Genomic DNA, 14,847 nt, shown 5'->3' with positions numbered 1-14,847 from the left:
TCTCGATCTCTTGACCTCGTGATCCACCCGCCTCGGCCTCCCAAAGTGCTGGGATTACAGGCTTGAGCCACCGCGCCCGGCCCCTATTGGTTTAATTTTAAACAATTACAACAAAACAAATAATGCTTTTCCATTGCTCAAAGAACTACAATATTTCTAAAGGCATAAAAGCACAAAGCTCACATTGTTAAAAATCCTCATGTCCCATCTCAATCTGGAGATTCACTTTTCCTAGTACCTCAGAAGACTGTGCTATTTATCCATCCATTAATGTGTTTTATTATGATAAACATATATTATGAGACAGCATTTATATTTTGATAGTTATTTGAGTGCCTAATGCAAATACATGTTTATATTTATCAGAAAGCTAAGCAATATTTTATATCTATTGGAATATGTGTGAGTACAAGATAACCTGCACTATATATCACCAGTATGGTTGTATATAAAATCCAAGTCTCTTTTCCTGACTTCATTAATCTCACAATGAAAATGGCATGAAAACACAATAATCTATAATAATAGCAATGTATAATGATAACACATGGTAATATTTAGGTCATAATTCACAGTTTAAAAGCTTCATTTACTTTCTCTCTCTTAATCATCAGAAGAGCCTGGAATAAAGCATCAGAGTTACTTTTCCTTTTTGCTGGTTAATACAAAAACATAGGAAGCAAGGTGACATCTCCTAGGCCATTCCACAAACAGCAGTGCTGGGAAGGGAATCAGTCTTCCAGAGAATGCATGAGAGCAAACACATACTCAACAAATTATAAAATAAGGAGACTCGCCTCTTAAGTGGTATTGTAAATGGATAGCGGAAGAGAAGTATGTGAGAGACAAATGCAGAAAAAAAGCTATAAATAATTGTGCTGACCTTACGAATATATTGTAAAAAAATAAAAACCTTTCAAGTATGTAAGTATTAAGCGTGAGTCAAGAAATTAATTCTACAAAAGCATAAGGAATATTCATATATACAAAATAAAATTTTAATTCACTGGGGACAAAGAATGTCTATTTCTCTATTTATGAGATAAAGAGGTAAGCTAATACTAACCTGAACTTTCAAGTCACCTTCATTACTTTTAAGGAAATGAAAGTGAGGGTAAAATATAATGAATATATGTATATGTGTGTGTGTGTGTGTATATATATATATATATATGGTGTTGGCTAGGTACTCTTTCGCTGATAAAGACCACAGGGATCTTTACTTCCAAAACCAAAAGTTCAGCCTTTGACCACTGTGCTTCAGAGAACAGACCTAGAGCTCACTTCATCTCTCTAGTCACTACTCACTCTTTCTCAAGTCACCACCTACTTAGGCCTACTCTTCCTTCTTCTTCCTCAAATTATTATATAATAATATTGACATTTCTTCAAAGAAAATATTATAAAAAGTGAAATATTTTCTATGAAAGTCTTCAACAGAATGACAAGGGAGTGGGTAATAGAAAAATATGAACAGGATAAAAGTATCAATGCAATCAATGAAAATATCCTTAAATCCTTTCATTTTACTTATTCATTTATTTGTTTTAGAGACAGGGATCTCACTATGTTGTCCAGGCTAAAATGCCATGGTTATTTACAAGTGCAATTGTAGTTCACTGCAGTCTACAACTCCTGGTCTCAAGTGATCTGACTGTTTCAGCCTTCCAAGTAGCCAGAATTACAGGCATTTGTCACCACACCTGGCTCCATCTTAACGTCTTTCTCCATATCTCTAACTTTAGAAAGCATGTCTCTCTCTCTCCATTAAATTAAATGATTCAAGCAAAAACCAAATTGTCCTAAATAGCTAATCTATGCCAATAATTATGCTGTGGTTGATTGTTCATGAGGACAAGAGACTTAAAAGTTTCATTAAGAGATGGAATGCTATAAAAAAACTCAAACTCGTGTTTGCCCAAATTAATATGACTCGGTATGTGGGGCTGAACCGTGGTTAGGAAGTTTTTTTGGCAATAAAGGCAGGGCAGTTACAGAGAAGAGTAGAAGGCTTATTCTATCTGCTACATTTGTGATTCATAAATATTCTTGTGCACAGATTATATTCTTAGAAATGGTCTATTATCACCACATTAATAATAGTACAGTCATCAATACGTTCTGCATTTGATGTATAAAGTTATAATATGTATAATTTTATTTTTTAAACAACTATTATTCTATACCAATCCTTTACTAGGTTCTATTAATGTCAGGCAAAGAAAAGGAAAGAAGGGTACTAATTATCTAAGTATATATATATATATATGTATATATATATGCTACTTTAAAATATATATATGTGTGTGTATACATGCACATAATCACTTTATTACTTTAGAAAGAAACAACATTATGAGCTATTTTTAACCAAGAAATGTTGTTAAATTACAGATACTCTTCATGACAATTTATAGCCAACACACAGACTTAGCTCAAAAACTCTTACCATTGTTGAATATTATTTAAATCTAAAAGTCTTTGGATAGCTTATAATTAAGCATATCTCAATATAAAACAATCATTGTGTTTTCATTTTGTTTTACTTAATAGTCTTTGTAATCAAAATCAAACTTTCACACTGAAAAGTGAAGTATTTTGCTTACAAGCCCAAATAAGAACTATAATGCGACATTCTATTTATAATGCTAACTCAAAAAAAAAGTCTCAAACACAAAAACACATGCATATACACAAAATCACATAGATCTCAGATTATAAATTATAGCTAAAAAGCGCAAGATGTAACGTTGACATATTTTGAAATGCTGATATATCACCATTGTGTCGGTCTTAAATATATTATTTGGCTATAACAGTGTCTAGCCTAGATACAAGACTACTGCAAGGATATTTTTAATAGTCTTTATATGTAGATAAGGTTTTTTTAAATTTTTTAAGTAGAAATATTAAACTGAACAAACACATACTGTTCAAGTAGACCAATATTAAAACAACAATTTTACAAATTAGTCCCTAATTTGAATTGCGGGTACAATTATTTTTCTAATAGACACATTTATCCTACAACTAAAACACGTATCACTTCATTTTTGAACATGCTTTGTTTTGAAAGAGATTCAGGATAATTGGTAGAATAGGAACATCAGCTATGGCTTGTGGATAATAATGGATGTCTAAAAATATGACAAAATGGTAATGGCCTTGATAATCAGATGACATTTTTGAGTTTGGTAAAATGTATGATTCTCATTCTGTTTCACCTCTGCTGTTAAAACTTAAGTGTGTGTGTGTGTGTGTGTGTGTGTGTGTGTATATATATATATATATGCTGTGGTTGATTGTTCATACTCAAACTTGTAATATATATTATATATAATGGATTTTTATTTGTTATGAACAAAGAAGCACCATAACATAAACAAGAGTTGTAAATAAGGATACATTTTAATAAAAACCATAGAAAAGGAGAGCAATGAATTTTTACCTCACAGGGCTATTGGAAGAATCTGGGTCATGAGCTGCTACAGTGCCAATGATATTTCCAACCTGGGTAGCTTCTGACACCTCCATAGGGTACAAAGGTGAAGAGAACACCGGGGGCTCATCCACATCTTCCACAATTATCTTCACGGTTGTCGTGTCACTGAATGGACCCAAGCTTAGAAAGCGAGGGTCGGCATCTTTATTTGCAGCTTCTATCCGTAGTGTATAACTTGTTTTGGCTTCAAAATCCAGCTCCTGTAAAGAAAGTCATTAGGAAAATTAAATTACCAGCTAAATAGTCAGCAAAGCAGAGCCTTTTCATTTGTAAATGTCAATAAGCATAGGAAAGACTCTGCTATGTAAATTCACCATCAGCATTCGAAAATAATAAATAACAATGTCAATCAAAATTCTTGCTGCTTTCCTGGCTCACAAACAATGGTTAGTGCTTTTGAATCACTTCATACACTCTTCTGTTATATGCCACATGAACAGACAGATGCAGGTCTTTGGAACACTATTTGAAAAAAAGACTGGTCAAATGTAATTTTTTTTTCCAACAGGGACTTTGTATGTAACGTTCTTCAACCATGTAATTTAACTATACTACCCAGGGTGCACTTTAAAAATGAAGAAAAACATTACTTTCCATTGAATTTCTCATTTAAAAGGTCAGTGATTAGGATTCTGAATTTCCAGAGGACTCAAAATGTGGCTGCAGGGTCAAGTGTGCCATCCTAAGGTTGTTCAGTGTGCAAACATGGACAATTCTTCTCCATGAAGCACCCATCATGTTTGCCTTCACTATTCCTCCATCAAAATAGACTAGATCTCTCTTTATTTTAGGAGGCTAACAGTTACATCTTAGAATCTACAGGCTGTTTCTAGTTTTCCAAAAGGATTTACGTGCTACAATTTTCCTAATAATTAGTTACCAACTCAAACCTCATTGGAGCTAAAAAACATTGTAAAGAAAATTAAACTAGTTGTACTAGTAAAGCACCATCTTTGAAAAATAAAAATCAAATACATAACATGCAGAAGTTGTTTGTGACAATAACACGCTTCTTTTTCTTCAATGGATAGAGAAACGAACAGCTTTTTATGACTTTCAATTTCAATCTCTCCTTTGCAAAACTGTCCTCAAATCCTTTTTACATTTAAGGATGTAAAACAAAAAGCTTTAAAAACACTAAAGAACTTTACAGAAATACTGCAAAATATAATACATACTTACTTAGTTGTCAGTATTTAAAAAATAAAGCATTATCAAATGTGAGCTAATGTGTAATACTGAGAATTGTAATTCAAATTCATTCACTATATGTTTGGGCATACGTGTGTGTACTTATGCAGGCATGCATCTATTCCAATTTATCCCTCAAATGATGTGACAACCAAAATAAATGAAACAATATAGTTATATAAATATAAAATAGGCTATATACACACATACTGTACTGTATATCATATATCCCAAACTGTGTATAGTGCATATAGACTGTGCTACATACAACACATATATATGTATATACATTACATATAAAAATATATGTATACACATTACATATGTATATATATGTTTGCACATAAATATTATATAAAGAGATCCCATGGCTTATCTCTGAATAAGAAAAAGAAAAAAAATATATATATATATATATCAATACACAAAATAGGCTTATGATATCTGGACCAGAGAGTACTTACTTACAAAAATGCTTATTTAACATCTGTCTCAGCCACTAGATTTTTAAGCCCAGACAATTCTGTTCATCCCTATTATTCTCAGTACCTAAAATGCTTTTGATACACAAGGAAGTCTCAATAAATTCTTGAGCCTCCTCTTCTTGAATTAACACAACAACAAAAATTACAACACAGATATTCAGTGTACAAGAGGCTGAAAATTGAACTATACATCTGACTAAAAGAATCCTTGTAATCCCAGCACTTTGGGAGGCCAAGGCGGGTGGATCACAAGGTCAAGAGATCCAGCCCATCCTGGCCAACATGGTGAAACCCCATCTCTACTAAAAATACAAAAATTAGCTGGGCATGGTGGCCCACACCTGTAGTCCCAGCTACTCGGGAGGCTGAGGCAGGAGAATTGCTTGAACCCAAGAGGCAGAGGTTGCAGTGAGCTGAGATAGCACCATCGCACTCCAGCCTGGGTAACAAGAGCAGAACTCCGTCTCAAAAAAAAAAAAAAAAAAAAAAAAAAAAAAAAAAAAAAAAAAAGAAGAATCCTGCAGGTCAAAGTGAGAGATAAAGGAAGAAATACAGTCAGGTATAGCATTTTTTCTTGAGCACAAAAACACTTTATAGAATTGCTCCAGAACAAAAACATTTTAATTCTTATATGAGGTTTTATATAAAAATGTTGGGGCACATGGAAAATACTGCCATAACAACATTGTAGAAACAAACTCAGGAATATTTTTATGAGGCTAATTCTTTTTGTTCTTTTTTATTATCTCAGAGTTTGTCTTGTCAAGTGATAGTCAAACAACGGTGAGAATCAGAACCTACCAGAGACCCTTCTAAAATATGTGTGGCCCCTTCCAAGGGAATTTGATTCAGCAGGTGCAGGATGAAGCACAGGCAGATATATTTTTAGAAGGCTTATTAGGTGATTCTGATGTAAATCTTCTCTTAAGAAACCTGACGTAGTCATTAAAATTTTCTTGGGCCTATATATAAATTCCAACCTTTATTTTGGGGAAACTCTAAGAAGCATTCTCATTAACCTAAAAGCATTTACTGAGATGCCAAAATGTACTTGTAAATAGATTGGATAATAACCTCTGTTTGTTCTTATATTCTTTACAAAAATTACTTATGATAAGAGAAACCTTATATCCAAATATGATGTGTCTATATGTAAAAAATTATGCTTAGAAATCCCATTTGTCAGCTCCTTTCAAATCAATGCAAAACCACAACCTTTAAGTTATCCATTCATGTTTTCACATTAGCAAAAGGCATACCAAGTATTTCTGTATTCAAGTAAAAGTTTGTCTCCCTTATGAAAGAACAATTTAAAATTTACTGCAGAAATGAATGCAATTTTTATAGTAAGTTGTTTTTTTTTTTAATGTGTCTAAAAGGCAGCAACATGAGGTATAGACATCTGGATGCTAAAAAGTCATGAAGAAACAGTGTATTATGTATGATGATTGGTTGCCTAAAAGCTATTATGAAAATAAAGCAATAAAAGAATTCATATGAAAGTCTATGAATCAAGATTACAGACAAAAGGAATTGCTTCACAAAATTATTTTCAGAACATATAAAAATATGCTGAGATTTAGTTTTCAGAGAGAAGAGTAGTGTGATGAATAAGACTTTTAAGCATTTGAAGAAGATGTTTTTGCAGTAAAATTTTAATTTTTATTTGATTTCTCATTATTAATTTCTACATAAGTAATACAGTCCATAACTATTAGATTTATCTATTAATATTATAATTGAAAAATAACAATTGAGAAAAGACACCAAAGAAGGAAATATAAAATAACAAAAGCAATTTTTAAATAAATTATCTCAATATTTGAAAGTATATTGTATTAGTTCGCTTTCTCACTGCTGATAAAGACATACCATACCTGAGCTGGGGCAATTTACAAAAGTTAGAAGTTTAATGGACTCAAAGTTCCATGTGGCTGGGACGTCTCACAACTATCACAGGAGGTGAAAGGCACATCTAACATGGTGGCAGACAAAAGAAGAGCTTGTGCAGGGAAACTCCCCTTTATAAAACCATCAGCTCTCATGAGACTTATTCACTACCACATGGGCAGGATGGGGGAAAACCATCCCCATGATTCAATTATCTCCCACTGGTTCCTTCCCACAATGCATGGGAATCATGGGAGCTACAGTCCAAGATGAGATATGGGTGGGGACACAGCCAAACCATATCATACATATAAGTGGATAATTACATAATGGGAAATTTAATCAAAACACTGTTCACACTATAGACCACACATCAAGGACAAAGTAAGATTAATAGGAACCTAGAATCAAATATGAAGCAAACAGACACAGGCTACTGAATTCATAGTCATTCTTGGAAACCTAGTACACTACTTTTTTATATATCACGTGACATTGAAATAAACAAGCAGCTTTTTTGGTGTATTCGTTTCCAAACTACAAAAGTATACTGTCAAGGAAAATTAAATTAGGATTAAAAAGAATTCTGTGCAAGGCAAGAGGCTGCAAACTATTTTGTAAAGTATAAATATCAGTGAATATCAGTCTTTGTAGGGCATACATTCTCTGCCACATGAAAATGAATGAATATGATTGTTTACAAGTAATAATTTTTTGATACGTAAGTCAGATTTTAAATTCTATATAGCTTTCATGTATCATAATACATTCTTCTTATTTTGAGTTTTTTCCAATCATTTAAAAATATAAAACCATCTTTAGCTCATGGGCTGGGCTAAAACAGGCAGGCCGTTGTTTGCCAATCTCTGATCTAAGGAGCCCAAAATGGTAAGGCTAACACTGAAGGCCTTCCATGATCAACATCCCACACACCATCTCTCTTTTAGTGTATAAATATATATATATATGTGTGTGTAGATATATATCACCTCCTGCTCCTTCTTAGATGATTCAAAAATTTTATTTATTTCTTACATAACTTTGTCATTCCTCTCAGTGAAATCTTTTAGAGACTATCGCCTTCTTTATAAGCTTTTCCATAATCCTCTCACCTACATAATAAGGAAACTTCTTTATATTGAGAGCTAACTACAAAGAGTTTTACACATACATCTTTAATGTGCATTTTGAAATACGTAAGATTAGTGTTTGTTTCGCATTTATTATTTGAAATGCCCCCCGCACCCCACCACCAAAATTCTTACGTTCAAATCCTGACCCCCAAGGTGATGCTATGAGGAGGTAGGACCTGTGGGATGCAATTAGATTTTGAGTGTGGATTCCTCAGGAATGGTAATTAGTGTCCTTATAAATGAGACCTCAGAAACCTGCCTCACCCCTTCTGCCACATGAGGACACAGGATATGGCTGTGTATGAACCAGGAAGAGGGCCCTTGTCAGACACCAAATCTTGATTTTCGACTTCTCAGCCTCCAGAGCTGTGAGAAATAAATGTTTGCTGTTTAAACACCCAGCGTATAATATTTTTGTTATAGTAGCCCAAACAGACTAACACAATATTATTAATACACGTGAAAACTAAATAGCAAAGAGTTCTGGTAGAAGTCCAAAAAGTCCATGTTTAAGGGGCACAGATACTATATGAACTCACGGTCATGTATGTCCATCACACTGCATGATGTTATCATGTATAAGCCCTTGCTGACCTCATCAACCTCATGAGGTTTTTGTAAATTATTTTGAAATAAATAGCACCTAGAACAGTGACTGACACAAAATAATCACTGTATAAATATTTGCTGCGGTTACTATTATCCTGCTATTAGAAGCACTATTTCCTGCTAGATTATATGCAAACGGAAAGTAAAGAATATGTGTTTCTCATCTCTGCTCTGCTCTGGCACCCAGGTTATTGTCTTTGGCAAATTCAGTTGATAATATTTATTGTTGGATGAAAAAATGTGACCATCACAAATACTGGAGTCTCAAAGTTTTCCTTGCCTTTTTTTTTTTTTTTTTTTAGCTTTTTCAACATTAAAACAAGTTAATGTTGAATTCATTTAATAAAATCATTGCACTGCATTTTTCTTCATTAATATAGCTTTGCTTCTGGTCTATGGCCAAATATATACTTGTTAAGCTCAATGACCTCCTTATAGATCTTATACCTTTAGCCAATGATGTTGTTAATGTTTCAGGAATTGATGCAAGTTAAATCCTTCTAAAATTTTCCATTCTGTTTTCTTTAATGGTAGCATGACACTCTCAGGGCTGGACAGTGTACATGTACGTATGTGTCTATATACCCAATGTCTTATGTTTAATGTTGATTTTGTTCAAAAGTTCTATCATTGTCATCATTAGGAGTATTTCTTTCTCTGGAGATTGCAGCTATTTTTCAGATGAAAGCATATTTTGTAGCTTTCAGTATATGAAGCTTTTCCCCACTTCTTGAACCAACAAATATAAATCTTTTTTTCCCTAAGAAAATGGGCTTAAATGAGACCATGCCTATGGAAAAATAACCCTCAATTATAACTTTTCCCTTACAATAATTTTACTCTAGGTCATGCGCAGTGGCTCATATCTGTAATCCCAACACTTTGTGAGGCTGAGGAGGGCAGATCCGAAGGACAGGAGTTCGAGATCACACTGGCCCTCCTGGTGAAACCCCCTCCGACCAAAAATACAAAAATTAGCCAGTCATGGTGTCATAATCCTGTAATCCCAGCTGTTCTGGAGGCTGAGGCAGGAAAATTGCTTGAACCCATGAGGTGGAGGTTGCAGTGAGCCGAGATCATGCCACTGCACTCCAGCCTGGGTGACACTCCATCTCAAAAACAAAACAAAAAGAAAACAAACAAACAAACAACAACAAAAAACAAGAATCCATCTTAAAAAAAAAAAAAAAGAAAATAAATTTAAAAATACCCAATTTACTCTAAATAAATATACTATCCAGAACCTTAAACCTGCTCTACAACCTTGGATGAGGTACAAAAGCAGGAATAATTCTGTACATTTCATTATAATGATTTCCTAAGAACTTTTCAAAGCAAAACATATCCACTTTTTTATTAACAACTGCATTCTGTGGTTTCTATTTTCTTATTGCCCTGGGTTGTGACCAGGAAGGCCTTATGCTTCTTCTAGCTTGGGTAAATTTAGACAGGTTTCTTCCTAATTTTAGGCCCCCGACTTCTCTTTAGGAAACTTGTCATTGTAAATATTTTCTCTACCCTTTTAATATGTAAATCTTTTAAAAATCCTCTTGACATTTTTATTACCAAGGAAAGTCTTCCCCAAGGGCCCCAAAGCAATCTCTATAAAATTTTATCATCAAGGAAGACAGAACAAATACATCCCAGTTTCTGTAGGAGGGTAAAAGCCTAACTTCAGCAGGAATCTTGTTCCAAGTTGTAAAACTATACCCTGTCCTGATGATATGAGAACATTTACTTTCCTGTTGGTTAAAGCCAATTATCAAACACAAATGCCTATATGGTTCCCATCCTCCATCCTAGCTCATAAAAACTCTGCAGCCCTTTGCTTTAGCCAAGTGGAGTTTGAAATGAGTCTGGTTTCTTTCTCCTGTTGCAACAGCCTTGAGTAAAGTCTTCTTTACCTGTTTAACTGTCCTGTGCAATTTTTGCCTTTTGCAGCAAGTGATTTGAGTAGGTAGATGAGGGCTCTATTTTGAAATTTTTGTGGCTCTTGAAACTGCCAGATTAAGCAAGAAATTGTATTTTATAGGAGAGAAGGTGAGAGAAAGATAATATATAAACAATAAATACTATATTCTATCTAGGTGCACCCTGTTGATTCATTCACAGAGGTCTATGGGTTACTGGGGAGAAGAGTTCTGGAGGTCTTGCCAGCCCAGTGTATTCTCTGTAGGAGGACTGACACTTTCTTATCTTTCTAACTGTACTAGACTTGGATCTAAACTTTGTTAATCTTACAAATCTACAATACATACTAGGTTTTTGAATAAAACACAGATTTACAGATTTACAAAGAAAAAATACCTAAGGCCAAACAGCCTGAAAACAGTAAAATAAGTGTAAGCAAATTTAGAATAAGCAAAAGAGATTGCTGGGTGTCTCCATGTCCATCTCATACTATTATGACAGTCATTATTATAATTATTTTAATTATACTTGAACACAGGTATTAGGACAGTACGTAAACAAATATCTGCAGTTTGCAAATAGATTATTACCAGTACATAAAAAGTGTCTGTGCTCCAAAGGTAGATTGAAACAAAAATACACTGAATAATTGTAGAAATGATTTGAGCCTAAAACCATAAATTATACAAATATATTGTCAGAAATGAAATAATGATATAAATATTAGGAGTTACCATTTTCATCATCTAATAACACGTTTCCTCTGATTTCCCTAAGTACTTAATGCTTTATGTATAATGAGCCTGTATTATTAACAACACAGTAACAAAAATGCAAGTGGCTCTCCTAACCTGCTGTCTCCATCTTGCCACAATGTTTTCTATATCTATGACAATAAACTAAAACTAAAATGCAACACGTTTCAAATTCTCAGTTGAACTTATTGCAAAGTGATAGTACCATATACTGCTAAATACAATTCTCACTAAAAATACATATTTTTATACTCCTTACCAAGGGCAGTTTATTGTTCCAGGAGTTTTACAATATTAACTCATTAACTGCTTATTAATTCTCACAACTTATAATATATATTTATTGACAGATCTTTTAGACAGGTCTGACAATGGCATCAAGAAGCATTTGCATTTCTTGCTCACAATCACACAGGTAATAACTTTGGTAGTGTGGTTGTTGCATCTGTGTTCCCACAAATTTATTTCTAAAAATGAGAATAAATTGGAAGCATGATGCAGATAATCTAAAACAAAAAAGACCAGCAGGGAATGACAGTATGAGGACAAAGGAAAAAAGCAGGATAACCCTTGTAAACCTGAGGTAGAATGCAAGCTGCCTATATTAGAGTGGCGAGACACATTTATTTGTATAAATCCAGCAGAACTGATGAACAGTTAACGGGTAAAATTAGCAAAATTGCTGAATTCAAAGAAAGAGACACACTGAGGAATGTTATCATCAAAGTAACTACAGCCATCACGTATTACTTTAAACTGAGCACAGAGTTTCTGGCTCTGTTTCCAGATACTTATTCATACTTAGCTAATGAGTGTCTTCCTTTTTCTCTTCTGTTCTGTCTAGATCAGCTTTCGCCCCCACAGAAATGTTCCATTTTGACTTCTGCATTAATTGATTTCATACTGCTACAGTAACAAATTACCAAAACCTTAGTGACTTAAACAACAAATGTATTGCTTTATAGTTTGGGAGGTCAGAGGTCTGAAATCAAGGTGTTGGCAGAGCTTCATTCTTTCTGGAGGCTTCAAGGGAGAATCGTTCCAGTGTCCAGAAGCTGGGTATATTCTTGGCTCCTCCATCATCAAAGTGCATCCCTCTAAGCTTGGGTTCTGTTACTGTATCTCTTTTTTATAACACTGACTCATCCTGCTTTCCTCTTTAAAAAGCCGTATGATTATACTGCACCCAATTATGTGATCCAGGATAATGTTCCCATTAAGCTCCTGAACTTAATCACGTTTCCAAAATTCATTTTACCACATAAGGTAAAACATTCTAATATTCTGTGGATATCTTGGTGAGGAGGAAGCACTATTGTGTCTACCACAGCCTCCTACTGTGAACTTAGGTAGTCTGTTTTGATTTTATAAGCATAAAGTAGAAAACAAGCCTTGGAAATGACTGCACTTCTGCCCAACATCTAAAACCCCGTTTACCCTACAGCTCAGGCCAATTCCCTGATTATGCTGAGGTCAATATTTTCCAGCATGCACTCCAGCTCTGCCCAATAAATTCTAAAGGGGTTCATACACTGCCTGGGAAGCAGAATCCACATTATGACCTGGAGACAACTTGGCATATGTTTCCCTGGACACCTTCATCAAACAGTGGCAAATCTTAACTGATCTTGATCAAGAAAATGACTTTGTGAGATAGGCTAATAAAGGAGAATGGATGATGATAGAAGTAGGCAGACCTGAGATTCAGTATTGCCTTTGCCATTTCATGAAGTGTAACCTGAAGGTTAGTCTCTCTGGAACAGAGATGAAACTCAATGTATTTTTTCTACTTTCTCTGTATCCACAATACTTTATTGCTTCTTTCTTCTCAGGGATGTTTTTCCCTTCACTACCTGAATCTAGGTTGTCCTGTATCTTGCTTGGGTCAATATGATGGGGCAGAAATGATGACATGTCAACTCTGCCAAACAGCCTCAAAAGACCATACAACCTCTGTTCTTACCATTCTTGGAACAAGCCCAGGTTATCCACAGAATGATGGGAGGCACAGGTCCAGGGTTCTTGTTTTCCTGGCAGACAGACGGCCACTTCCATAGCGGTAGAGTCACCAAGCTGACCAGTAGCTGATGCATGTGTGACCCCACTTAAGGCCAGCATAAGAATACCCTACTGAGCCCAGACCAATTACTGACCACATAACCATGAGCTAGGGAAATTAAAGCACCAGGCTTGGGGATGATTTAATAAGCAATAAGGTAGTTGATGCAACCATGGACAGAAAGAGAATGAGAGTTGTTCACCAGCTTTTGTCAGGTGATGGCAGCATATCCAGATAAAATGAACCAAAATAAACTTGAAATGGCCAAATTTAACAGTGGGAGAGAAGTCAGATCTCGACATGTGAATTTCTTTGAACTCAGCAAGAGCTCTAGTTCCTTGACTATTCCATTTGTCTTATCTGTTATGTCCCATCATTACTGTCTAGCACAGATGTCAGGCTCCATCAATTCTCTCTTCTATTGATAACATATGCAATTCCTTCTATTCATCTAAATATAAAATTTTGTTTATTGGCCTTTTTGATAAGTTATTTTTAACCCCTCTTAAAATATCTTAATTGTGGAAGAATAAAATAGTTTGCCTTCTCTGAGTCTTTTTTGCCATGCTAACTTAATTTTTCAGTTTCACCAAGAAATGTCTAAAGCTTTCTTTTCATCATTTCATTTATGTCCTCCATGGATATTATCAATAGTCTCTCTAATTTTGATTGCCATGTGTGTGCATATGACTCCTAAACCTAAGATTGCATTCTTGACCTTTTCCTTGAACTACAGACGTATATTCATGATGTTTTAGACATAATTACCTGGCTATTACAGTGCATCAAACATAATGATCCAAGCCATCCTAAGCATCTCCACCCCATTCTCAAAGAACAACACAAGTATTCAGCTGCTTACACAAACTAAAAACACTGCCTTTGTCTTTAAATTCTCCTTTTAACCTCCCTCATACAATCATTAAATTCTCCCCTGTCTATTTCTTAAATATCCCTTTTTTGGAATCCTACACATTGAAACTGACCTAGGAATCAATACACCATGGGAACAAAAATAAACTTTGTGATGGACTCACTGGAAAACATTTTTGATATACACATATTCTGAGAATACTGCTATAACAACTATCAAAATTTTTTAAAAAATCAAACAGAAGCTGAAATACTCCTAAATGAACAAAATCAACATAAGTTGAAATAATCCTAAGTGAACAAAGTCAGTGCCTTTTGATAGGTCAAACGTGTTGACATGTCAATTAGTATCATTTTCTTCAAAGAATGTTGATTTCTGATTTTTTTTAATAAAACTCTATGTACATCTCTACTCTTGACTACTTAAACACAGGTAAAT

The 14,847-nt window shown here is 34.4% G+C and overlaps 1 protein-coding gene across 3 annotated transcripts in view; it reads right to left on the bottom strand.

Moving 5' to 3' along the window:
* The window catches only part of CDH7 (cadherin 7), a 130,364-nt gene that overhangs the window by 32,721 nt on the left and 82,796 nt on the right, over positions 1–14,847 (bottom strand). For all 3 annotated transcript variants that reach the window (XM_017507362.2, XM_037730983.1, XM_037730982.1), the window contains exon 7: positions 3,449–3,702. In XM_017507362.2, the coding sequence (XP_017362851.1) occupies positions 3,449–3,702 (254 nt within the window). The remainder of the gene's footprint in view (positions 1–3,448; positions 3,703–14,847) is intronic.

The sequence above is a fragment of the Cebus imitator genome, unplaced genomic scaffold (genome assembly GCF_001604975.1).
Source record: "Cebus imitator isolate Cc_AM_T3 unplaced genomic scaffold, Cebus_imitator-1.0 Scaffold374, whole genome shotgun sequence".
In the NCBI taxonomy this organism is placed as follows: domain Eukaryota; kingdom Metazoa; phylum Chordata; class Mammalia; order Primates; family Cebidae; genus Cebus; species Cebus imitator.
Note: the sequence above shows the minus strand (reverse complement) of the source record. Positions and strands in the feature narration are given on the sequence as shown.